General features: G+C 41.7%; 1 protein-coding gene across 1 annotated transcript; it reads right to left on the bottom strand.

Annotated features, from left to right (window-relative positions):
- Positions 1-1,030: 1,030 nt before the first annotated feature.
- On the bottom strand, positions 1,031-27,148 carry LOC130928651 (gastrula zinc finger protein XlCGF7.1-like). Its single transcript, XM_057855375.1, has 3 exons — positions 27,095-27,148; positions 19,225-19,366; positions 1,031-1,782 (listed from the first exon to the last, which is right to left on the bottom strand). The coding sequence occupies exons 1-3, from the start codon at positions 27,146-27,148 to the stop codon at positions 1,208-1,210; spliced, it is 771 nt and encodes a 256-aa protein (XP_057711358.1). The 3' UTR covers positions 1,031-1,207.
- Positions 27,149-27,413: the final 265 nt, after the last annotated feature.

Here is a 27,413-nt window from a genome sequence, read left to right as displayed (position 1 = left end):
CGCTGACGATAGCACCAGCATATTAGTAACTAGTTTAGATGTTCAATGTATTTCTTGTTGTTCTTTGTGTATGTTTCTTTTCTTTCTTCTCTTGTATTTCTTTTCTTCTGTCCCCCCATAATCCCTTCCTGTTTGCTGCTTTGTCATAATAAAAAGGTATTTTGAATGATCACAATGGGAGTATGTCAGACTCTCAATGTGAAATATTAAAACTGTTCAGAATCCAGGCACTTAGACTTCCATTCTCTGTGTCAAACAGCTGAACAGGACAGGTTTAAAAAAAATTTTTTTTTTTCAAAATTCAAAAATGAAAAGCCTGATGCTTCCTGTAGCAGTTTGCCTTCTATGGCGTTATATTTGTGCCACTATTCTGAGTGAACAATTAGATTTTGAGCAAGCAATGATACCATTGGAGCACTGGAAACAATATTGAGCAAAAAAAAAATCTACTTTGTGCTCCATGTGTGCTCCGTGTTTGCACGTTTTACCCACTCAATTCCCCCCTCCTGCTCAATGTCGACCGATTTTTTTTCTCTGCGCAATCAGTTTGGCCCACACGTTGCAAATGTGCCACAAAGCCAACCAATCAGAAAGCTGGCGGAAGTACACCGATTAGGTGTGTGCCCTCCAATTAGATCACTTTAGATCACACACATTCGCCCGGAAAAAGCAAAGGAGACAGACTCAGACGAGAGAAGGATGACTTCTTTGGCAACAATGTACAACAGTATCTGTTATTATTGTCAAATGTTACAGAACATGTTGCTCTATTGCTTCACTTGAGAGTTAAATCAGGTGCGGCAATACTTCTGGCAATAGTGTCAATGCACATCATACAAGGATAGGACAAAGCATACGTAAGACACCAAAAGTCTCAACAGGATTTGAGGAAGGTTTACAGAATACAATTGTCCTGTGCGCAAAATCTGATGTGGCAATCATTGATGACAGGCAAAAGTCATTGGCCACTGCTTCTTACACCACCACACACGTGTCTCTTCATCTGATATTTCCAAGTGAATCCTTGACCACAAACAGAGCAAGTAAAAGGTTTTTCACCAGTGTGGATTCTTGTGTGTGTGGTTAAGTTGCCCTTTTGACTGAATCTTCGACCACAAACTGAGCAGGGAAAAGGTTTTTCGCCAGTGTGGGTTCTTGTGTGTGTATTTAAGTGGCACTTGTGACTGAATCTTCGACCACAAAATGATCAGGAAAAAGGTTTTTCGCCAGTGTGGGTTCTCGAGTGTGTGTTGAAGGCGCTCTTTTGACAGAATCTTTGACCACAAACTGAGCAGGAAAAACATTTTTCATCAGTGTGGTTCCTCATATGCCTGCGGCAACAATACTGCTCAGCAAAGGTTTTCCCACACTGAGAGCATTTGCAGAGTTTGTTGTCACAGTGAGATTTCTTATGACCATCATTATTGTAAGGAGAGTGTGACGTGGCGCCATTTCTGTCTGGTGGAGCAATGAAAATGTCTGGTTGCAATCGTTCTGTTGAGCTGCTGCTGCTTCCGCAGCTTGGAGGCTCCACCCCTTTGCTGGCCTCACTCGGACCATCTTCACTCTTCAAAGGCTCACCAGTCGACCTGCTGATACCTTCCTCCTCTTTAACATATGGCAGCTCCTCCTCCTCCTTTTTGATTGGAAGTTTCTCCTCCCTTTCCTCCTGCTGACTGGGCTCTGGCTCCTCCTCTTTGATTTGGGGGAGCTCAACATCTTCCTGTTTTACGCCAGGATATTCTGGCTCCTTCCGCTCAGCAACAAGATATTTTCTGAAAGCTGCAAGACACAAGAAAACCATTGATATATTTTATGGAACACCACCGCGTCATCAGCCAGTCTGTCCTTTGTGCTAAACTTGGAGAAGACGAGTACGTTTTGCGGATTAAGTGTGTCGCGTGGTTTTTAAAAGTATTCTTAAAAAAAATAAATAACTGAAAAAAAATATGCGGTTTCATTTTGAGATGCAAGAGACCTTGTTTCGCATAGAGATGCGACCGAAAATTTGGTTACCGATAATTATCGACCAAAAAGAGCTAAAAATGACACTTCGGTTGAAATGTTTTGAAGGGCAAAATTTTCCCATCGAATCGTGTGAAGAACCCTAGTCGTCTTGTGATTATGTCATTAATACACGGCGAGAAGCAACACAATGGCTGACACCCTCTTGCAAAAACGCCTGGCTCAAAGTCAACATGTCTGCGGTTTGGAAGTATTTTGAAGAATAAAAGAAAGATTGCTGTCTGTAAAATCTGTTCTGATGATGTTTCTCGAAGTTACAACACTGAAGAATTTTTTCACCTCAACATCACCAATGCGTGCACTTCAGGGTGCCTCGGTAAACTATTCAATCAGAATATTACACATGGAACGCCATCGCAGAAGCTGAAAGGATTGACGGTGAGTTTTTATGCAAGTTATGTAATTTAAAACAGTAATTACATAGTAGAGAATGGGTTGTTGGCGTGGTCGTTATGTCAAAAACAAAACACAACAAAACGTGAGCAGCTAATGGGGTAGGCTACAAACTAGACGGACAAAAAGAATGAAAAAAATGCAGCATATTTGGAAGTTATGCCACTGCAGAAGTTCTTTTGCCCGGCACACACACGATGTTATGTTATGTTATACAGAGAATCGAGGGGGAAGTACAGAAGAGAAAATAGAAGTTTGACCTCGTGGTCTATTCAAGACGTCTCCTTTTTTGTTTCCTACATTTTACCTCCATTAATGCGAGCGATCACGAGTGAGCTCACAACGGGACGGAGTTGCCTGACAGCAGCTATGTGCAGCCGGTATGTTTTGCCAATTTTTGACGTACTGCGGTGCACGCAGTCAACACTGAGCTGTGCCGGACACATACTGCAACGGTGAGAGCACCAGCCAGTCTACTTGGATAGAACCATCCATCAGGTTTTTCTTGCAATGTTTCTAATGATTCAGTGTTTAAAACATAGGTTAGAGTGAAATCACAAGTGATTTGGTGTCATCAAGTCAGAATAAAGAAATTAATAATTGATTATAAATATTCGGTTAAAATATGAAGTTCATTAATAACATTTCTCTGAAGTTATTAGAGGTGGAGGTGGGGCTCGAAGGCAAGCGTCTGGTGGCCGGGCCTGTCCCCATGGGGCCCGGCCGGGCTCAGCCCGAAAAGGCAACGTGGGTTCCCCTTCCCATGGGCTCACCACCTGTGGGAGGGGCCAAAGGGGTCGGGTGCGTAGGGAGTTGGGCGGCAGCGTGGGCAATGACAGTGAGACCTGGAGGGGCGTGATTGGGAGGAACGGCCCCCCCGATCAGAACCCGAGTGGTGTTCTGTTATTGGACTTCTGTGCTCATCACAGTTTGTCTATAACGAACACCATGTTCAAACATAGGGGTGTCCATATGTGCACTTGGCACGAGGACACCCTAGGCCGCAGTTCGATGATCGACTTCGTAATCGTGTCATCGGACTTGCGGCCGCATGTTTTGGACACTCGGGTGAAGAGAGGGGCGGAGCTGTCAACTGATCACCACCTGGTGGTGTGTTGGCTCCGATGGCGGGGAAAGATGCTGGCCAGACCTGGCAGGCCCAAACGTATTGTGAGGGTCTGCTGGGAACGTCTGGCAGAGTCCCCTGTCAGAAAGAGTTTCAACACCCACCTCCGGCAGAACTTCTCCCTTATCCCAGGGGAGGTGGGGGACATTGAGTCCGAGTGGGCCATGTTCCGCACCTCCATTGTTGAGGCGGCCGATCAGAGCTGTGGCCGTAAGGTGGTTGGTGCCTGTCGTGGCGGCAATCCCCGAACCCGCTGGTGGACACCAACGGTAAGGGATGCCGTCAAGCTTAAGAAGGAGGCCTATCGGGCCTTTTTGGCCTGTGGGACTCCGGAGGCAGCTGACAGGTAGCGGCTGGCCAAGTGGACTGCGGCCTCGGCAGTCGCCGAGGCAAAAACTCGAGGAGGAGTTCGGTGAGGCCATGGAAAACGACTTCCGGACGGCTTCGAGGAAATTCTGGTCCACCATCCGGCGTCTGAGGAGAGGAAAGCAGTGCACTATTAACACTGTGTATAGTGAAGATATAGTGTACTGCTGACCTCGACTCGGGACGTCGTGAGTCGGTGGGGAGAATACTTCGAAGCCCTCCTCAATTCCACCGACACGCCTTCCTTTGAGGAAGCAGAGTCTGGGGACTCTGAGGTGGGCTCTTCGATCTCTGGGGTTGAAGTCACTGAGGCGGTTGGCAAGCTCCTCGGTGGCAAGGCCCCGGGGGTGGATGAGATCCGCCCGGAGTTCCTAAAGGCTCTGGATGTTGTAGGGCTGTCATGGCTGACACGCCTCTACAACATCGCGTGGACATCGGGGACAGTGCCTCTGGATTGGCAGACCGGGGTGGTGGTCCCCCTTTTTAAAAAGGGGGACCGGAGGGTGTGTTCCAGTTATAGAGGAATCACACTCCTCAGCCTCCCCGGTAAAGTCTATTCAGGGGTGCTGGAGAGGAGGGTCCGTCGGGAAGTCGAATCTCGGATTCAGGAGGAGCAGTGTGGTTTTCGTCCCGGCCGTGGAACAGTGGACCAGCTCTACACCCTCAGCAGGGTCCTCGAGGGTGCATGGGAGTTCGCCCAACCAGTCTACATGTGTTTTGTGGATTTGGAGAAGGCGTTCGACCGTGTGCCTAGGGGAATCCTGTGGAGGGTGCGCCGGGAGTACGGGGTACCGAGCCCCTTGGTAAGGGCTGTTCGGTCCCTGTACGACCGGTGTCAGAGTCTGGTCCGCATTGCCGGCAGTAAATCGAATTCGTTCCCAGTGAGGGTTGGACTCCGCCAAGGCTGCCCTTTGTCACCGATTTTGTTCATAATTTTTATGGACAGAATTTCTAGGCGCAGCCGAAGCATTGAGGGGGTCCGGTTTGGTGACCTCAGCATTGAATCTCTGCTTTTTGCAGATGATTTAGTGCTGTTGGCTTCATCAAGCCGGGACCTCCAACTCTCACTGGAGTGGTTCGGAGCTGAGTGTGAAGCGGTTGGGATGAAGATCAGCACCTCCAAATCCGAGACCATGGTCCTCAGTCGGAAAAGGGTGGAGTGCCCTCTCCGGGTCGGGGATGAGATCCTGCCCCAAGTGGAGGAGTTCAAGTATCTTGGGGTCTTGTTCACGAGTGACGGTAGGAGGGAGCGGGAGATCGACAGGCGAATCGGTGCGGCGTCTGCAGTAATGCGGACTCTGCACCGGTCCGTAGTGGTGAAGAAGGAGCTGAGCCGAAAGGCAAAGCTCTCGATTTACCAGTCGATCTACGTTCCTACCCTCACCTATGGTCACGAGCTTTGGGTCGTCACCGAAAGAACAAGATCCCGGATACAAGCGGCCGAAATGAGTTTCCTCCGCAGGGTGTCCGGGCTCTCCCTTAGAGATAGGGTGAGAAGCTCGGTCATCCGGGAGGGACTCGGCGTCGAGCCGCTGCTCCTCCGCGTAGAGAGGAGCCAGCTGAGGTGGCTCGGGCATCTGGTTCGGATGCCTCCCGGACGCCTCCCTGGAGAGGTGTTCCGGGCATGTCCCACCGGCAGGAGGCCCCGGGGACGACCCAGGACACGCTGGAGAGACTATGTCTCTCGGCTGGCCTGGGAACGCCTTGGGATCCCGCCGGAGGAGCTGGTTGAAGTGGCTGGGGAGAGGGAAGTCTGGGCTTCCCTGTTAAAGCTGCTGCCCCCGCGACCCGACCCCGGAACAAGCGGAAGATTATGGATGGATGGATGGATGAAGTTATTAGATTAAAGTGTAATATATTGTTAAGCATTTAATTTCTTTGATATTGGGTGCAAACTAAAGTGTTCACTTCCGCCAGTTGATAGGGGTCACTAATAAGCGTTGCCTCGGGTTGTTGGACAATGAACAATAAAATACTAATACTAATACAGACAACTTGTCGATTCTTCTGATTAAGAACAACAAGAAAAACTCTAAAGTACATCGAAGACAGAAGATTACAGCGATTCCCTGTTTTTCGAGGTTAATGGGGACCATAACCCCCCGCAATAAGTGAAAAACCACAAAGTAGCCCCCCCCTAAAAAATGTTTGTTTTGTTTTGTGTGTTCAATGTATTCATTCAGATTTAGCATTGGAAAGAGATACATGCACTGAAGAAAATAAGTATTTTAACACCCAGCTAATTTGCAGGTTCTCCCGCTTAGAAATCATGGAGGAGTCTGAAATTTTCATCAATCAAAATTCATGATTTTTGAACAATTTATTTGTGTGATAAAGCTGCAAATAAGTATTTGAACACCTGTCTATCAGCTTGAATTCTGACCCTGAAAGACCTCTTAGTCAGCCTATTAAAGGTCCACCTTCTCTCCATGTATTATCCTGAGTCAGATGCACCTGTTTGAGGTCGATAGCTGCATAAAGACACCTGTCCACCCCATAAAATCAGTAAAACGTTATCACATGTAAAGTTGTGACATGGCCAAGACAAAACAGCTATCCAAAGACACCACAGACAAAACTAACCACCTCCACAAGGCTGGAAAGAGCTACGGAGCAATTGCCATGCAGCTTGGTGAAAAAAGGTCCACTGTTGGAGCAATCATTAGAAAATGGAAAAAGCGAAACATGACGGTCATTCTCAACCGGAGTGGAGCCCCATGTAAGATATCTCTTCGTGGGGTCTCAATGATCCTAAAAAGGTGAGGAATCTGACCAGCCCAGAACTACACGACAAGAGTTAGAGGGTACTGTTGGTAATACACTAGACGTCATGGTTTGAAATAATGCATGGCATGGAAGGTTCCCCTGGTTAAACTAGCACATGTCAATGCCCATCTGTGTTTGCCTATGACCATTTGGATGATGCAGAGGAGTCATGGGAGCATGTTTTGTGGTCAGATGAGAGTAAAATACAACTTTTTGGTCATAATTCCGCGAACCGTGTTTGGAGGAAGAAGAATGATGAGTACTATCCCAAAAACACCATCTGCTCTGGTTTTGGATGAGCAAACAATAATTCATCTTTAACCGGTTAAAGAAAACTAGTATGTATGTAAAGACGTGAAGCAACTACCGAAAAAGAAACTCGTGTTTTTTCGCTAGTTGGTGATATTGGTGTCCTTTTGCATTCAAGCATGTTGTGTTTATTTGAAAAGAAAAAAAAAGGAAAAAAAGTTTACTTCTTTTTGAATTAACCTCTATGATTTGTAGCGTTGCAAAAATGGCAGGCAAAATCATTTACTACTTTAAAAAGCGACCTCGCAAGGAGGAATGTCAATTAAGGTGACACAAAACAGGCAGTTTAAATGTAATAATTCACGTTGGTGAATTACTTATTTACTTACACTTATCCATAATGTGGTGACTTTAATGCACCATACAAAATAATAATAATAATAATAATAACAATGTTACATAGACAAATGTTATTCGAAAGTGAGGATTTCCAAATCTATCAGTTTTTATTTGGACTGAAAAACACAGATATGAGATAATATGTTTATCCGTGCATGGACCACACTAGGGGGCACTCACGTTCTTGCAATGGCTGACGCTTCATTCCTGTATATTTTTACCAGTTGGAATTTGGAGATTTTTGTGTATTTTTTAGCCTAGTACAGTCTTTCTCAATGAGTGAGGCACCCGCCTAACATTTTTTTGCCGTGTTAGAATAAAGTTTAATGCACATCCACTCAATGGGTGGCAGTGCCAGTGGCGCTGTTGTATTCTGAGTGTGCGCAGTATTTTTTAACCAATCAAGAGCACACAGCAGAGAGTAGGAGAGATGACGTGCAATGAACAAAGCCTTCAGTGACAGCATACAAAAATATCTGACTGGGATGTCAGCGATGTCTCCAGAAATCTAAGACAAGGAAATATGATGGCGACGCGTATGTCACGTTTGGCTTCACTTTTAATATAATGGGAGACGAGGAAAGACCAGTATGGTTACTGTGCAGCAGACAGCATGAAGCCAAATCAATTAAGACGTCACTTAACGGGGGAGTTTGGAATTTTTGAAATAAGGCTTAATCTACGAGTTTTTAATTAGTCAGTGGAGTTGATTTCAAAATATTCCGTATCATGTGTTAGTGTTTAATCGGTCTTTGTCAGGTGACGTAACGCTGTCAAAACCCGCAGTGCATTATGGGTTGAATCGCCATTTTGAGTGTACACTTATTGTAAACAACTGAGCAGTGAGAATCGTCTTTGCTTTCATCATTGTCTTTGATAAATGGGACACTCGTGTTGTTTGAAAGGCTGCCATACTTAATCACACGACAAAAATGGCAGCAAAGTTGACCACGACGTAAGATTTTTTCGTTTTCCCTCTTGGAAAAGAGGTTATAGACAGCAGGTTGAGGAACTAACGAAGCGGCATCGGATGACCTGGGTCGCAGCGGTGAAACGACTTTCTACACCATATCTCCCTTCCGGCGTGTTTGCTCTCGGCATTGTCATAAAGGCAAGTCAGTTTTTTTCAAAGTATTGATACTGAATATGCTGTTTTTTTTTTTTTTTTGCTTTCTAAAGTCGCTATTTTCTTATTGGCTAACCTTAGCTAGCTAGCCTCACTTGTAAACTACAGGCAAAGAGGGAGGGCAGTTGAAATGGGTTAATCTGTACGAGATAAATCAGTGTTTAATTTATCCAGTCATCGTTTATAAAAACATTATAGAGTGAATGATTTAAAAGATAAAGGTAAACAGCAAAAATGCGCAGAAATATTTATCAATGCGCGAGATTTCCTTTTGTGATCTGAGAGATCTGATGGGATGGTAGCATGTCTGATTAAGTGTTTACGAAAGTGAAATGCCATGGAAATATCCAATCTTACCTAGCTTTCTAAATAAAACCTGTGATTGCAGGTGAACCAGCTTATGAAATGATGGAGACTGACCCAGACTGGGCACCATCCCTACATCTGGGACACACATCTGTTACACCGACAAACACTGCACGCGCTGCAAGACGAAAGTGAGCAGCTACGGAAAGAGACACTACAAGCACCAGAGATGGGGGTCCAGCAGGATGCAAACATTGAAGAGGTGCAGACCAAGGAGGGACCATCTGAGCCTGGTGAAATAAACAGTCACCAACAGAATGAGGAAGGGACACCTGATGCTGGAGAAGAAAGTGGTCAGCTACAGACTGAAGAGGGGACACATGAAGCTGGAGAAGAAGGTGATCAGCTAATCACAGAGGATGAGACCAATCAGGATGTGACACAGACTGTGATTATTGACCGTTTTGAAATTTTCACAGATAACCCATCAAATCTGAAAGCACGTGCCCAAATGTTTTCCAGCTACAAGCACCACCACACTATGAAGTATTTAATATGTATTACACCCAAGAGAGCCATTTGTTTCTTATCAAAAGGCTGGGGAGGGCGTACAAGTGACAAACATATAACCCTGAACAGTGATTTTTTTTTTGTGATAATTTGTTACCTGGGGACATTGTCTTGGCTGGCAGAGGTTTTGACATACAAGAATGTGTGGGCATGTAGTGTTCAGATGTCAAACTCTCAGCATTTACAAAAGGCCGCTGTCAGCACATTTGAAAATCCATGTTGAAAGGGTCATTGGAAATGTTTGTCAGAAGTATAAGATCTTAACAGGAACCGTACCCATAAACATGATTCTTCCATGTGAAGGTGAAGAAGCCACAATGTTGGATAAGCTCACTTTCTGCTGTGCCCTGATAAGCCATTGCCCAACAGTAGTATAGTACAATTTTCTTTTTGTAGTGTTTGTACAAGCAGTTTTTTTATACGTTTGTAGATGACTTAAACCTGTTTAATAAAGTATGTCAGGGACAATTTTGAAGTCTTGACTCCTTGCCTCTCTTAGGCAGCGTTGGTTTTGATAATGAAAAGTTTTTTGTTTTTTTTTTACTAATTACATTCAAACAATTTTGTGGAGATAAACACTGAATAGGAAATACAATGTTTGCTAACAAAACGAGATGTTTGACAGGTTTACTTTTTTTGGATTTATAATTTTTACTAAAATTCTCAATCAAAACACAGCAGCAGCACAATGGTAAACAGAAAATAGCAATACAAGGAAATATAAAACATGTGCATATGAAGTAAAATAACACTAGTTGTAGAATAACGTGTTCAAGTAAATTTGTCCCACTTCACATGATAAGTCCTGCACTGAGAGAATTCCACATCTTTGCATGGCAATGTCAACACTGAAACAATATATTGTGCAATATACATGAATTTGCATGTCATTATGACAGTTCCTTCACCTGTTTTAGTCATGTGATGTTTAAGATGATATTCAAGGTACAATTCAAGTTCAAGGATGTTCAAGTAAGAGCTGTATCATGTTTCTGAGAGTAGCAACGAGTGACAACTGTGTTGTCGCAGTCCTGCGGTCGAAATGCGAAGATCCTGCACCGAGCCATTCGTTAAATGTCCGTGAGCTTCGAGAGATTTATAGTTTTTAAAATGTAAGCGCTGATACCGTAAATGAGGGACTTTTTTATATCCAGCGATGAAGTTGGAGGCAGTAATGTGGCGTCGGAGCTACCCCTGTTCTGGTTTGTTTACATCCGTGATACACTCAAAATGGCGCATCGGGGCGTGTCCGCTAGTTTGGGCACGTGACTGACAAAGACCGATTATAGACCCTACCCACGTGACGTCACAACTCCTTCCTCCTGACTGGTGCCGCCCACTTGTCCGTCAACACATCATGTTTCCCCGTTACGGCTACGTACATTCCTCCTATTTACGGCGTGTTTTTCTGCTCCTTAACATTAATAATCAAAATGGTGAAGGCGTGTGTGGCTGTTGGTTGCACTAACAGAGAAGATGGAAGGAGAGACTTGAAGTTTTACCGTATTCTGAGGGATCCAAAGAGGAGAGCGAAATGGACGGCTGCAATTCGACGTGAAAACTGGGCACCAAAAAATCACCACAGACTATGTAGTAGTCATTTTATATCCGGTAAGATGCATTTAAGATATACTTAGAGGGTTTGGGGCTGACAAATAATCACAATTAAGATCACTGCTAGGCTAATCGCCGACAACATACACGTATGTATGTAGTGAGAGTGCTATCGCTAAACCATATAAGCATTAAAAGCCTTAACTCCATTGACAAACGACATGAAATACATTAGACTTGACAGTGGATGTTAGCAATAACAAAAGATTTTGAATTGAAAATTTCGTAACTCACCTTTCCAAGCACAAGATAGATTCCTGCCGAATTTTCATGGACGAGGACCTGTTTCACCCAACCAGCAACGAAGTATTTATAAGCCTCCAACCTCTTGAAGTTTTTCAAATTTTCGTGAGAATAGGCTGATTTTGTGTGGACAAGATAATTGTAAATATCAGCGTAGCAGATGTCAGGCAGACAGGGCGAAGACAGTGGGTCGAAAAACATCGATTTGGGCATCAAATATGGATCTGGCAACTGTATAGAACGAAGCTTTTCCACATAACGCCTTTTATGCAACACATCCAGTGAGTTTACGACATCAGAAAGCACCGGGTCTTCCATGAAATGCATTTTAAATTCCTCGATCAATTGAAACCAATGCTAATACAGAGACAAAATGACGGACAAGTGGGCGGAACCATACAGCGAGCACGTGGTTTTGTGACGTCGGTGGGTAGGGTCTATTGTCAGGGCTCCTGAGTGATTATGCTAATGCAAGTCAATATGGCCAAGCAGCATGCTGATGAAAAGTGATATTCACAGATCTAACACAGTCAAATAAATTGAGAACGCAGCCCAATGTACAAAAATCCCCTGCAGCCAAAACAATGTCGCACCAAACTGCCGTGATTCATTTAATTCTGCGGGACTATTTTTTTATTTGCGTAATGACACCATACTAGAGAGCAGTGCTACGGCCACTCGTCTTCACGTAAGTCTGCTCAAGGTTCACGAAAGGACGTCAACATTGTGAAATGTGCTTTTAGAAGTTGTGCAAACATACAGAAGAAATGGACAAAGGAAAGTTTCCATCGCTTCCCTGTGAAGAACGAGGAACTATATAAACTGCGGTTACTCTTTGCTGAATTTGCAACAACCGATATCAGGAAAACATTTTGCGGCTATAGGGAATGGGACGTACTACGTCACTGTTTGGCTAGGCCGCCATGCTGGCAATATCCTTCCGGCAGACTCAACGGGGATTGTAATGTGTGGTAGTGCTAACCTAATTCATTCGGTGTATTAGAAAGAAAATATGGGTGTGCATTGTTGTGTTACCGGGTGCAACAGTGTCTCCTGCGACAAAAAAAAAAGGGCGAGGAAAACTGGACTCACTTCTCACCGTTTTCCTGCATGGAGGACCAAATATCAGATCACGAAGGCACGACGGATGAGTGGGTTGCAGCGGTTCGTCGGAGAAGCATTTCTTTTGATCATATTTCTGCTGGAATGAGAGCGTGTTCCCGTCATCTCTACTCTTGTAAGTTGAACGATTTATCCGTTTTGGTTTCAATACGTTTTTTTATTTTTTTTTTTACCGTTGTGTAAATGCCTCGGTAGCAATGCTAACCTACTCCTCCTCCTCACCTACCTGTTGTGTTACTAGGAAAACCTGCTGACAAGACATCCCGATTGGTCACCATCTCTCTTCTTGGATTATTTGACAAAGAAAATTTGTTCAATTGAGTGGTTCCATTTGTCTTGTGTCGGAATCAAACAAGCCCCTGCAGCAGACGCCGTCTGGGTCTGCCTTTCTTGCTGATAAACTGCGGGCTTTTGACTTGTGAAAATGCAAGAACTTTAATGCACATATTTATTCTGCCTGGCTATTTAACTAAGGCCAGTGAAGTGTTGTTGTTTTTTTTAACGACTTTGACAAAGACACGTTTCATTGTAATGTTGAATTGATAAATTCTATTATTATTTATAATTATTCTTGTTTGCACTAATGTAGACTTTAGACCAGGGGTGTCCAAACTTTTTGCAAAGGGGGCCAGATTTGGTGTGGTAAAATTGTGGGGGGCCGACCTTGGCTGACGTCCTGTACGTAGAGCAAAATATTTAAGCACATTTTAGTAAGCCATTCCGTGTGTCACATTTGCTTTATTATTTTTTTAATAATTTCAACAATCTCGCAACTAGCCTTTGTAGCGTACTCTTTTGACTTTCAGGCTCTTGTGAAATACTGCAGCTGTAAAATTAAACTAGCTTCAAGTTTCTTCAATTTCTCGCTACGTATCTTCCCTGTAATCTTGTCGTACATGTCAGCGTGTCTGGTTTGGTAATATCGCCTCATATTGAACTGTTTAAAAACAGCGACTGTCTTTTTGCAAATTAGGCAGACACAGTTGTTGCGTATTTGAGTGAAGAAATAGTTCAATTTCCACCTATCCTTGAAGCGTCGGCCGTCGCAGTCAACTTTCTTTTTTTTGTTGATTGTTACCATTTTAGAAAATTGGGAGCACAGGGTCACATAGGGTAATGTTGCTTAGAGTGCTGCTGCCTTTTAGGGGGTAAATGAGGAGCAGCATTTAGTGTGTAAGCTACTTCATATGCTGGTAGCAGTACAGCTGACCAATTTATTAAGTCTGTGTGCGGGCCAGACGTTATTGATTTTATGACAGAGGCTGGGGGCCGGATGAAATTTGACCAAGGGCCGCATTTGGCCCCCGGGCCGGACTTTGGACATGTCTGCTTTAGACTGTCAATTCAAATAGTGTTGGAAAAGTTGCAATACCTAAAATAGAAATGCAAGAACTGTAATGTACATATTTATACACCTTTATCTACCTGAGGCCACTGAATGTTTTTTTAACTGCTTTGAAAAATACAGGTTTTGTTGTGATCTTGTATTTATATAGTATATAGCTTTTTATAATGTATTATGTATTATAATATTTGCTACCCCCTGTCAGAGTGTGGGCCATTTTGCACTAAAAGGATTTTAAACTGTCAGTTCAAATATTGTGTTGGAGAACTTGCAATACCTAAAATGGAAATGCAAGAACTTTAAACCACATATTTATTCTGTCTGGCAATTTACCCAAGGCCAGTAAATAGTTTTTAAACTGCTTTGACAAAGACACATTTATGTTAAACTTCTATATATTACTTATAATTATATAATATTTGCTGACCCCGTCAGAGGGTGGGCCTTGTTTGCACTAATTTAAAGATTTTAAACTGTCAGCTCAAATATTGTATTGGAGAAGTTGCATTACTTGAAATAAATCTATTGCAACTTATCAGTCCCAGTTCTTGTCTACAACACTGTCCACACATTGTCAATGCATATTCCAAATAGAATAACAAAATTAAGTCACCTGACTTTGTAATTATTACACCTGTTTATTATGAAGACCTGAAGTAAACAACAAGCAGTTACAGTTTGTCAAGAAGTTGTTCAAGTCATGTTTTGGTATTCATATTTTATTGACTTTTCACAACAACACTTGGGATCGTGTTTGTAAGAGCAGAGCAAACTGAAGTTTCAGCGTGCACTCTTCACCTTTCTAACCTCTCATAACGCTCCGATGTGGTGCGCTTGACCTCAGAATAACCCAAGAAGAGATATGGTGACCAATCGGGATGTGTTGTCAGCATTTCATATGCAGGTTTTCCTAGTAACACAACAGGTAGGTGAGGAGGAGGAGTAGGTTAGCATTGCTACCGAGGCAGATTTACACAACGGTAAAAAAAAATTAAAAAAACGTATTGAAACCAAAACGGATAAATCGTTCAACTTACAAGAGTAGAGATGACGGGAACACGCTCTCATTCCAGCAGAAATATGATCAAAAGAAATGCTCTTCCGACGAACCGCTGCAACTCAGCCATCCGTCGTGCCTTCGTGATCTGATATTTGGTCCTCCATGCAGGAAAACGGTGAGAAGTGAGTCCAGTTTTCCTCGCCCCTTTTTTTTTTTTGTCGCAGGAGACACTGTTGCACCCGGTAACACAACAATGCACACCCATATTTTCTTTCTAATACACCGAAGGAATTAGGTTAGCACTACCACACGTTACAATCCCCGTTGAGTCTGCCGGAAGGATATTGCCAGCATGGCGGCCTAGCCAAACAGTGACGTAGTACGTCCCATTCCCTATTCTCTCCTGAAACCAAATGTTGTGCCTTCAACTGCCCAAACATCCTCAAGAGCTTCTGATAAACAGGTAAAAAAAATCATATATGGAAATATATCGCATATAAACTTCTACTAGGTGTTAGTGTACATGCACGATGTTGTGTCGTTCGTAACTTCGTAGGGTGATCTTTTGCCCGGACATGTCCTCGCGCATCCCGTGTGGTTTTCTAAATTCATGTTTATGCTGCTTTTATTTCTATCTGCGTTCGACTTTTTCTTTATAAAACTGTGACATAGACTAATGTGTTGAACATAACTTCAACTATTATTTCATGCATTACAAGTGGCCACCTTTGAGCACTTGATTTAAAAACTTTCTAAAAAGTTACGTAATTTGCGGACTATAATCTGTTACTTTTTTCCCTCATTTTAAATCCTGCTGCTTGTAGTCCAGTGTTGCTTATTTGTTGGTCGTATTGAAAATGTGTCCAAGCTAGAGTTCTGTAACTTATATACAGTGGGGAGAACAAGTATTTGATACACTGCCAATATCAAATACTTGTTCTCCCCACTGTATGTATATATATATATATATATATATATATATACATAAATGTATATATACATAGATGTGTATATATATATATTTCCTCTATCACATGACGATTTTGGCGCTTACTTTTGAATCATCCTGTATTATAGTTTAATTAGTGTATATATAGTATAATTTTAGTAACTCGAGGCCTGGCCGAGTTCCTTTTTTGGAAATCAAAATATTGACACTCTACCTGTAGTGAGTAGTTTTCTTCGTTCCACTCCCATTTAGGCACATATTTAAAATTTTGTCATTTGTGTAAAAGCAGAACTGTATTTGTAAAAATTAATGTAAGTGCCTGAAATGACATGGGAAAAATATTAAGTGATCAGCTCTTTCTGTTGTATGATAGGCTTTATTAAGCCAAGCATTTGTTCATACTTTTTTTGTGATAATGAAATATAGGACATATCTGCTGTACCACAGTCCACGCCACACTGTAAAAAATTTCAGCGTAAAATAACGGTAAAGAGCTGGCAGCAGGGTTGCCATTTATATACTGTTCTTCTACAGTCTTGGTAATGTAAAAATGTTTCACAGTAATAGTCCGTAATCCAGAAAAACTGTTGATTCCTGTATTTATAGAAAACACAGTATAAAGGCCCAAGTACACCGCATGCGTGATCGTTGCGTTTCCGGTCCGACTCCGGTAAAAAATAGCGCCGGAGTCCATCCGTTCCCATTATATCCTATTGTTCAACGTATACCGGCTGCGTCAGTGCTCCGGCTTGACTGCGAACCACCTCCGGCGTGCCGCATGCCCGCCGGATGGTATAGGCTATTTTCTATTTTTGCCGGACACGCATCCGGCAAAATGGGCGGAGCTGGGCCTGGACGTAACAACCCAGGTGCCTAATCACGCTTTAAACACGAGCGAAGATGGATGATGAGCGCTTCATCATGGAGGTGGAAACCCACAAAATCATTTATGATGCAGCAGATCGTTACTATAAGGACACCATTAAAAGCGAAACTGCAAAGTGTCCTATTATGTGTGTTTTTCTGGCAATGATATCAAACACGACGTGCTAAGCAAAAAAAAAAAAAAAAAAAAAGAGCGTATCTGGAAGTGGTTCCACTGCAGAAATTCTCGTGCCCCCGCGCACAAACAATCTCGATTTGTATACAGAGTCGAGGGGGGAAAGTACGAAAGAGAAAAAAGAGACGAAAGAGAAAAAAGAGACACCCACAAGTTTCGACCTGGTGGTCTATTCAAGACATTTCTCTTTCTTTCCTACATTTCACTTGACTCTTCATAGAAAAAACAACAGTTTGCGCTGGCCACATGAATCTGCAGTGTTGAGACACCAATTCCAAGTACGCTGTTTTTTAGTTCGTGTCGAATATAATTCGCTATCCATTTTATAAATATGACAGATTATTTATCAGTTGTTTATAACAGCTCTATGAGATGTTATGTGCCATAAATTTTAAATGTGCACAAAGATATAAACGCACCGACACAACCAAGGGCATAATAGCCCCCCTTCCCTCCACACACGGAGCCCTGATCTCAACATGATGCAGTCAATCTGGAATTAAGAGACAGACACAACTAAAATATTGTAGCGTCGCCGGGGCTGTCATCGGTGGGTTAATTTATTTACCAAAGCGGGGCTGTCATTGGTGTGCCGGTGCACCAGCGCGACGCTCCGATTGGTGGACTAGATAGCGTCAGAGTAAATACAGTGGGGAGAACAAGTATTTGATACACTGACAATGGGAAAACCCATTGGCAGTGTATCAAATACTTGTTCTCCCCACTGTAGTTGTTGTTTTTGCATTGGTGAGGTGGCGGGAAGTTAATAAAGAAAAAGAGGAAAAAGGCGTTGAAGCTCGTGTGTTGTTTTCGCGGCCAAACTTCCGCTTAGCAAACGTTACATTATCAATATGCAAGGAAAAAAATGTGTTCTCTCTCTGCTTCTCTGATGAGTACATACTACAGACTCCGTGTGTTTGTCGTTGATTTAAATGGCACATTATCGCGCGCGATCACGCGAGAGCTCACGAGGGGACGGAGTTGGCGGACCGCAGCCGTGCAGCAGCCGGTATGATTTGCCTGTTTTTGACGGACTGCGTGACACGCAGGCAACACTGAACCGGACCGGAACCGCAACGATCACGCATGCAGTGTACTTGGGCCTTAAGTCCGTCAGCAGGATTGCCATTACCAGATTGTTATTTTACAGTCTTGGTAAACATGTTTCACAGTAATAGTCCGTAATCTAGAAAAACTGTTGATTCCTGTATTTATAGAAAACACAGTAAAAGTCCGTCAGCAGGATTGCCATTACCAAACTTATTTTAGTCTTGGTAATGTAAAAATATTTAATAGTCTAGAATCCAGGAAAAACTGTATATTCCTGTATCACCAGAATTCACAGTAAAGAGCAGGCAACTGAGGAGCTGCAGTATGCTGCATTTTTAACGATATACTGTGTTTTAACAGTATTATTTGGGAAAATGACTTTACAGTACATGAATGCATATATTTCCGTCTAGTACAGAAAAAAATGCGGATGTCAGGTTTGAAACAGAACAGGTTTTATTTCATCGTGTTGGCAGGCAGTGAAAACTGACAGGAACTAGAGAAATGGTGCAGTCGGGTCATGTAGGTCAGGCTGGAGATCTGGCGTAATCGGGTCAAGCAGGACAGGCTGGGTCAGAAGTGGTGATCGGTCAAGGACAAACGACGAGCAGGAGTGTGCTGAATCGTTGACGAACTGATACCGACTTTGGGAGGCCGTGCCTTTTTTTTTTTCTTTTATTTGAGCAATGTGGAAACCTTTCTCCATTAGGTGAAAACCTTCAATAAACAATACAAAAAGAAAATATCAACAGTTGCATTTGACTAAATTCAACATTAACATTGAATCTCTAGCACTTAAACTACAACTATTTTAGAACAGTCAATTAACTCTTTAAATTGCACACAGTCAATAACTAATTTCAAATTACAGTGTTTAAATCTCTCATTTTTAAATATTTAAACTTTTATACCATAAAAGGGGGCGGCACGGTGGCTGAGTGGTTAGCACGTCCGCCTCACAGTTCTGAGATCAAGGGTTCAATCCCGGGCTTCGGCCTTCCTGTGTGGAGTTTGCATGTTCTCCCCGTGCCTGCGTGGGTTTCCTCCGGGAATTCCGGTTTCCTCCCACATCCCAAAAACATGCATGGTAGGCTGATTGAACACTCTAAATTGTCCGTAGGTGTGAGTGTGTGCGTGAATGGTTGTGTGTCTCCTTGTGCCCTGCGATTGGCTGGCAACCAATTCAGGGTGTCCCCTGCCTTCTGCCCGAAGTTAGCTGGGATAGGCTCCAGCACCTCCGCGACCCTCGTGAGGAATAAGCGGCATGGAAAATGAATGAATGAATGAATGAATACCATAAAAGGACAAATTCATTACATTGTTTTAATTAACACAACAACAAAAAGTGAAAGCTAGAATACATGTCAATGTCAATGTCAATATTAAAACAGTGTCTCAAATCCCAAATTACCCCTAAAATATATACTACAATTGTCCAAACATTTCCACCGGTGAGTCAAGCAATGTGGTAATGGCCGCTGCTGGCACATTTCATCTTTTAATTCTGCTGCTTACCGGCTGCCTCTCTGGTTATCTTTTGCCAACGTCTCCAGCTGCACAGGACTGCAAGTTTCAATAGCCAAACCAGGGTGCCGTCTTCCTTTCCTGCTTTTATAGCTCTGGATTGCTTATGGGTTGATTGGCCAATCTCTTCCAGCTGTGCATCGTTTCCATAGTGCTTGCATGCCGGTGATTTTCCAGTTCACACCCCTGGTTGTCTGCTCAATGCTTTTTTGTTGATGTTTATCAGGGTTTGACTTTACAATGGTTGAAAAATAATTGTCCATGTTGTTCTTCAATATGAAGAAGTAAGAGTTTGTAAAAAAAAAAATTGAAGCAAAAAAGCACCTGTCTAATTTACTCCAAATGTAAACATTGGTCACATGTGTGACGTGGGGACAAAGTTTGTTGCAACCAGTGACGTTTCCACAGTAATTCACTGCCATACCACTAGATTGGTGTGGCTTTGTCTTTGTATGGTTTTGGGGGACTCTTGTCGAATTCCTTTAATTTTCCACCGGTCATTGACAGCAATGGCAATGGAGATGGAACGTGTGCATTTGCAGCTGCAGCTAATTAATATTAAACAACAAATGTTGTCAATACAAATGTTGAAGCGTAGGCGACAGAGAAGTCGTTTGCGAATGTTTGAAAATGGTGTTGTTGTTGTTGTGCTAAACCGGAAACAATGTTCTGAGCGGACCAATCAGTCCTTCGACGTCCACGTCACGCGCATTGATTTGATGTGTATTCATGACTTTTTAGAGGTGCACATTAGGCTATGGCGTAGGGTCTTAATCGGGTCTGCGTTAATGGCGTAGGTCTGCCATCACCGCTATGCAGAAGCATAAATCAACCTTCATAGTGATGGAATGCTACAATTTTTGGAGAAGGGCCAGTTTAGATCAGAGTGGGGAAACACAACATATGAGTAGAATAGAATGGAGGCGACGTCAAATAATATAATAGTATAGGCCAACCAAACATCCAGTCTGGTGTTTGCGTCGATGTGATTGTGTTGTAGTCTGAGGCTCAACACCCATACATCATCCGGTACAGCTAACGCTAATGCATTTAGCTAACATTTGCAACATCAAAATTTAAAACTACTAACAATCAAAATATAAACATAATAAATTTATTAAATAAATATTAATATAAATAGAGAAATAATTGTAATAAATAAATTGTATCGTATTGCAACTCCACTGTTGTAATGTTGGATACATATGAGACACTTTTATTTATTTCCCCAAAAAATTTTCTCAGCTGCATCTTTTGCAAAACAATAGAAAACTGCCCTCGACTGGCACTCCAGAGGAATTAACATCAATATTATATATAGCTATCCAGCATCCTCAGAACTTTAGTTTAATATAAACATCTTTAGGTAATATGAGTAAGACTTAATTAACTTACCGTTTATAAATTGGTACATATAAATCCCAATATAAGTTGAACAACAAGCAATGAGGAGCAGCAAATGTCATCTAAAGTCATTCTCTGAAGAGTCTCCAACATCCAAATTATGGGTAAATAAGTCCTCCGGGATTTGATGGCAAATTATTTGTGGTGTCTAGTTATTTTAATTTAAATTGGCAAAAAACATACAAACTATATTGCCACAATGCTCCAAATTTCCAGTCAAAACTCAGTTTCCAAAAAATACGGTAGTGTCATGTAATTGAAACATTAACATACCATTTACAGCATTTGTCTTGTTGCTTTAATGTTGGTAACCCACAATGCATTGCTAACTACCCACAATGAATTGCTAACTAGGGTAATAAACTGTTTAACATAAAAACAGTATTTTAGTGTTCAAAATTGGCCGTAAATTTACAGCAATTTTTTACAGTGCAGTGAAGGATACCACATCAACATTAGGCCAGCCGAGGATAATACAGCCACCATCAACACAAGTAAAAGAGTTATCTCAAAGAATTCATTGCAGCATACTCTTTTAGACATATGGTTGGATTTGATTCAAGGTTGTCTACATATACAGTGGGGCAAATAAGTATTTAGTCAACTACTAATTGTGCAAGTTCTCCCACTTGAAAATATTAGAGAGGCCTGTAATTTTCAACATTGGTAAACCTCAACCATGAGAGACAGAATGTGGAGAGAAAAAAAAAACAGAAAATCACATTGTTTGATTTTTAAAGAATTTATTTGCAAATCATGGTGGGAAAGAAGTATTTGGTCTATACAAAAAGTTCATCTCAATACTTTATGTACCCTTTGTTGGCAATAACGGAGGCCAAACGTTTTCTGTACATCTTCACAAGCTTTTCGCACACTGTTGCTGTTATTTTGGCCCCTTCCACCATGCAGATCTCCTCTAGAGCAGTGATGTTTTGGGGCTGTCGTTGGGCAACACGGACTTTCAACTCCCTCCTCACTCCGTGGTGTCAAAATGATAACAAGAACGGTGAGCAAAAATCCCAGAACCACACGGGGGGGACCTAGTGAATGACCTACAGAGAGCTGGGACCACAGTAAAAAAGGCTGCTATCAGTAACACAATGCGCCGCCAGGGACTCAAATCCTGCCTTGCCAGACGTGTCCCCCTGCTGAAGAAAGTACACATCCAGGCCCGTCTGCGGTTCGCTGGAGCGCATTTGAATGATCCAGAAGAGGACTGGGAGAATGTGTTATGGCCTGGACGTGTACTTTCTCTGCTCTAGAGGAGATCTGCATAGAGGAATGGGCCAAAATACCAGTAACTGTGTGAAAAGCTTGTGAAGAGGTACAGAAAACGTTTGGCCTCCGTTATTGCCAACAAAGGGTACATAACAAAGTATTGAGATGAACTTTTGGTATAGACCCTACCCACCGACGTCATAAAACCACGTGCTCGCTGTATGGTTCCGCCCACTTGTCCGTCATTTTGTCTCTGTATTAGCATTGGTTTCAATTGATCGAGGAATTTAAAATGCATTTCATGGAAGACCCAGTGCTTTCTGATGCCGTAAACTCACTGGATGTGTTGCATAAAAGGCGTTATGTGGAAAAGCTTCATTCTATACAGTCGCCAGATCCATATTTGATGCCTAAATCGATGATTTTTGACCGGCTGCCTTCGCCGTCTCTGCCTGACCCTGATATTTACAACTATCTTGTCCACACAAAATCAGCCTATTCTCACGAAAGTTTGAAAAACTTTAAGAGCTTGGAGGCTTATAAATGCTACGTTGCTGGTTGGGTGAAACAGGTCCTCGTACACGAAAATTCCGCAGGAATCTTGTGCTCGGAAGGTGAGTTACGAAATTTTCAATTCAAAATCTTTTGTTCTTGCTAACATCCACTGTCAAGTCTAATGTATTTCATGTCATTTGTCAATGGAGCTGGGGCTTTTAATGTTTATATGGTTTAGCGATAGCACTCTCACGACATACATATGTGTATGTTGTCGGCGATTAGCCTAGCAATGATCTTAATTGTGGTTGTCAGCCCAAAACCCTCTAAATATATATTAAATGCATCTTACCAGATATAAAATGACTACTACATAATCTGTGGTAATCGTTTGGAGCCCAGTTTTCTCGTCGAATTGCAGCAGCCCATCTCGCTCTCTCCTCTCCGTGTCTCTCGGAATACGGTAGAACTTCAAGTCTCTCCGTCTATCTTCTCTGTTATTGCAACCGACCGCCACACACGCCTTCACCATTTTGATTATTAATGTTAACGAGCAGAAAAACACGCCGTAAATAGGAGGAATGTATGTAGCCGTAACAGGTCAACACGATGTGTTGACGGAAAAGTGGGCGGCACCAGTCAGGAGAGCGGAGTTGTGATGTCACGTGGGTAGGGTCTATCGACCAAATACTTATTTTTCACTATGATTTGCAAATAAATTCTTTAAAAATCAAACAATGTGATTTTCTGGGGGGTTTTCCACATTGTGTGTCTCATGGTTGAGGTTTACCCATGTTGACAATTACAGGCGTCTCTCATATTTTCAAGTGGGAGAACTTGCACAATTAGTGGTTGACTAAATACTTATTTGCCCCACTGTATTGTGACACACTAATTATAGTTAAATTAGGCATAGACATCTCCATTCCATTTATACATGGCTAATATAATTGCACTTTTATGATTTCAAAGGATACGAGAACAGTCGAAGATCAACAACTGGACATGAGTTTTTGCTCAGTTGTTGCCTTACCAGGACACCAGATGGATGAAAGCTTTATTCCACTGTCCAGCACCTCAAGCCAGCAAGCGAGGAACACTGATGGTAGGCTTACTCATACGACATGGACCAAATTGAAATCTATCAATATTTGTCCCATTAACAATTGCACTCTACCTTTCTTATCGTGTACATATCTCAATGAAATTTACTCTATTAGGGACTTCAAGATACAGCCTGGAGTTTCCAAAGCAAACAAAAAAATGGGTTGCCCAGAGGAGTTACAAGCCAACAACGCAGACACTCAGACAAAATTTTATGGAGCGTGTCCTGGAAAGACTGCAGGATTCATCAGTAAAGTTTGCTGATCCAGACTTTTATTTCAAGCCTCCAACTACTATTCCACCGAACATTGTAAGCATCGAAAGGCCTGATAAAGAAACTTACAACATGTCAGTAGATTTAAAAAATAAGTAGGCTGACATTTTCCTTTTTCATTTTTTAAATAGATATTTTACAATGTACCACAATAAAAAAAAAAAAAACACACACACACACACATCTTTTCTTATTTGTGAAATGTGAAGGTTTAAAAGATCAAATATTTCTGGGTATGTAGGAGTTGTACTAAGAACAATTGCATAGCATCTTGAGCTTCCCTAAAACCATTGTAGTTCCCAGTGACAGAAAGGTACTTATCACGGATACAGGAGACGACACACAATGGAAGAACATGTCACTGGCCTCTTCCCAGATGTTTGCCTTTCAACGCCCACTCAAGAACAACCCTATATGCCACCAGTCGGAGTTGCCTAAAACAAGAAAACCATAATACAGGGTGATTCAACAAGAAAGTGCTAAAATCATCATGTTATTGATCAAAAGTATATATATAATTAAAAAAAGTTAAAAAACTGTAGCTTGGACACATGTTCATTATACCAACAAATAAGCAGCACTTGACTATCAGCAGCAGGATTCAAAATGAGGGGGAAAAAAGTAGCGGATTATAGTCCGCAAATTACGTAACTTCAAGTTCTTACATCAAGTGCTCAAAGGTGGCCATCACCGGCACTTATAATACATGAAACAAATAATACTTGAAGTTATGTTCAACACATTTGCCTATGTCAGTTTTATAATGTTTTTCATTTTTGACGTATCGCGTGATGATTTAGGCACATTCTCGTAAATAATTGCCATAATGCTTTTACGCTCACAATGCATTACTGTTGAGATGATATAGCTGCTTTCCTGAAGTATAAGTTCAGAGTATACCATAGGTGTTTTTATTGTGAGACCATTACGAATATTCGCCCAGCGGCAAAATAAGGCATGCAGAAATCCACTTACCTCATTGATAGCTGCGCATCTGGGCCTGCTGGCCTTTTTTTTTTCTTTTAGTTGATCTTGTCTACGAAGGAAAAACTTTGTATAACACATTTTATTGAGAAGTGGTAAAAAGTCTTGGTGTTCACTTATGCATCAAGCTGCTTTTTCTTCGTTGTCACTATGCAGTGATATAGAGTTCCTGAAAACTTGGGCGCCAGTTGAATCTCAATGGGCTGTAATGGTAAGTTTTTGGTCAAACTGGTTTCCTGCGTAGTCCAGCTCTTTTTCTCGCGTTCGGGAACTCATGGGTACTACATTGCGACAAATGGCTATTTGTACACCACACAACATGACAGGTTTGAAACATTTTAGCGATTTTTTGATAAAAACGAACGCAACTCTCTCGTCGATATACAACGATGGCACCTGCCTCGACCTTTTGTTTCCTTTCTGTGATGTCAAAGCCCCATTCGGCTGTTTCCGGAATACTTTCGGAAATGTTCGTAATTTTCAATCTATTTTCGATAATTGCTCATGAATGTGATTGAGGTGTTTTCACCAGGAGGTGAAACACCTCAATTTTTTCTCTCATTGAAGAAAACAAGGTTGCTGGTATGGGTGTGGTTAGGTTTGTAGCTTTGACCTAGCGAGAGGAGGCTCGGTAGCTCTACGATCGAAGGCAATCATGGTTTAGTTTGTTACACACCAGTTTGTGGCAACTCATTCAAGTGAGAGGCTGTTTTCAGTCACTCAATGAAGCCTTTAATAAAGACAAGCATTTTTCTTAGTTATTCTTGTTTAAAAATAAGTCACATTATGAATAGGGGTGGGAACCTCTTGGTACCTCATTAAACGATACGATTTACGAAGCAAAGCTCACGATAACGATGATCATAATGGTGATACAACCGATAGTGATACATTGGTCGGGAAACCGTTCTACACAACAACTAATAAACATGAAAAATAAGCGATCGTCATCCTTCTGCTGTGAGTTTATCAATGGTAGACGTCGGATCCATTTGAACTGAGAGTGTGAATGAATGTTCATTCGCTGCCATCCCACCAACCATTTGAAGTCATAAAGGGTTACCTACTGTGAATTGTGTAGATCTGAGGAGAAATTTTAAAGGGAGTCAGGGAGGGTCGTAATTCCATCTAACTACTAACGACATGTTTTATTGAAGTTGCTAAACCTATGCAATATGCAATGAGTCCATTTGTCGCGAGATAAATAAAAACGAGGGCGATAATTTTCACGGCTGCGATTTATCACCGTTTGCGTGCGTGCATGCATACATTTGTGCGTGCGTGTAGATGGCGTATGAGACTCCAGTTCATTTCACAGATCTTTATTGGTAATCAACACGCCATAGAATTACAGTTCAGACATACAAAATAAGGAACCACATGTATATTAAACACTGTAAACGGTAGCATTGCTACATTGAGAGTAATGTGGGAAAAAGACAACCTACTTTACCTGCTATAAAACATTAAAAGATGACACTTCAAACATTAAAAATCGCTGGTTAACAGTATTTGCAAATAAACAAACAGACAAACATACGAAAATTTATAAGTGACACCACAAGCAAGTACGAAATGTGCTTTTTTTGTGGAGTGTGAAGCTATTAGCGGTGTAGCGAACGTACTTCCGGTGTAAATTTCAAAATAAAAGCATGTCGCATTCATATAAATAACCACTTCTGGAGTTAATCCCACATAATTTAGAATTAATCAAACACTATAATATGTGAATACTATAATACTACAGAATTCAAATTCTATATTAAGAATAGCTTTCAAATGACACACATTTGAAAAATATGTTTGGCAATGAATATATTAATTATTATAATACTATTATATATAGTAGTATCCTATAACAATAGTGCTAGATATTATTTAAAGAATTGTTTTGAATAATGTTGGAAAGACTAGGTCAGTGTTCTGAATCTGTTTACATTCCATTCTTTTGCACTAGTAAATGCTATCAACATTTGACTCCGTTGTTTATGTGTAATTAATTATTATTTACATGTTTATTTGTACTTTAATAAAGAATTTAAATGTTCCAAAATGTTTTTGTCAAGTAATAGGTATCAACAAAAATTTCATCGCTAAGTTAGTTAAAAAAAAAAAAAAATTATTAGTCAACTAATCGTAAAAATAGTCGGCTGACTAATTGGGAGAAAATAAGTCATTTGGGACAGCCCTACCAGACCATATTTCCGCCTCACCCTTCTCACCTTTTTAACCTCTGACCCATTTTCATGCCTGTTATTGTTTCTGATACCTGTCGTATTGTTCTGCATGTTTGGAGGCCAAGTTGCTGATTAAACCTGGGGTGGAAAAATTCTTTGACGTTGTCCCCCTTCGAGACACTTGAGCGGAACAGATTTTACAGACGGCTATCTGAGCATCTTTCTTTGAGACATCAAAATTCTTCCAATCCGCAGACATGTTGGCTTCAGAAGACGGCGTCAGCCAGCGTGTTGCTTCTCTCCATGTTTTAATGACGTCATCACAAGTGGAACTAAGTTCTTCAAACGATTTGATGGTAAACTTTCGGTCTTCAAAACATATAAACCGAAATGGCTATTTAGCTAAATTTAGCTATTTTTGGCCAATAGTATTTGGCGTCGAATTTTTGGTCGCATCTCGATGCGTAATCATGTCTCTTGCGCCTCAAAATAAAACCGCATATTTTTTCATGCTATATTTTTGA

This window comes from Corythoichthys intestinalis, chromosome 13 (genome assembly GCF_030265065.1).
Source record: "Corythoichthys intestinalis isolate RoL2023-P3 chromosome 13, ASM3026506v1, whole genome shotgun sequence".
NCBI lineage: Eukaryota > Metazoa > Chordata > Actinopteri > Syngnathiformes > Syngnathidae > Corythoichthys > Corythoichthys intestinalis.
Note: the sequence above shows the minus strand (reverse complement) of the source record. Positions and strands in the feature narration are given on the sequence as shown.

Bases quoted from the DNA above. Each gene is read 5' to 3' on its own strand.
- LOC130928651 (XM_057855375.1), bottom strand. From the start codon at position 27,148: ATGTCTGCGGATTGGAAGAATTTTGATGTCTCAAAGAAAGATGCTCAG. The intron at 19,367-27,094 runs GTCTGTAAAATC...AACGATGCACAG, and splicing joins AGAAAGATGCTCAGATAGCC to CTGGAAGAGATTGGCCAATC. The intron at 1,783-19,224 runs GTAAGCAGCAGA...TGTGTCTTGCAG, and splicing joins GATAACCAGAGAGGCAGCCG to CTTTCAGAAAATATCTTGTT.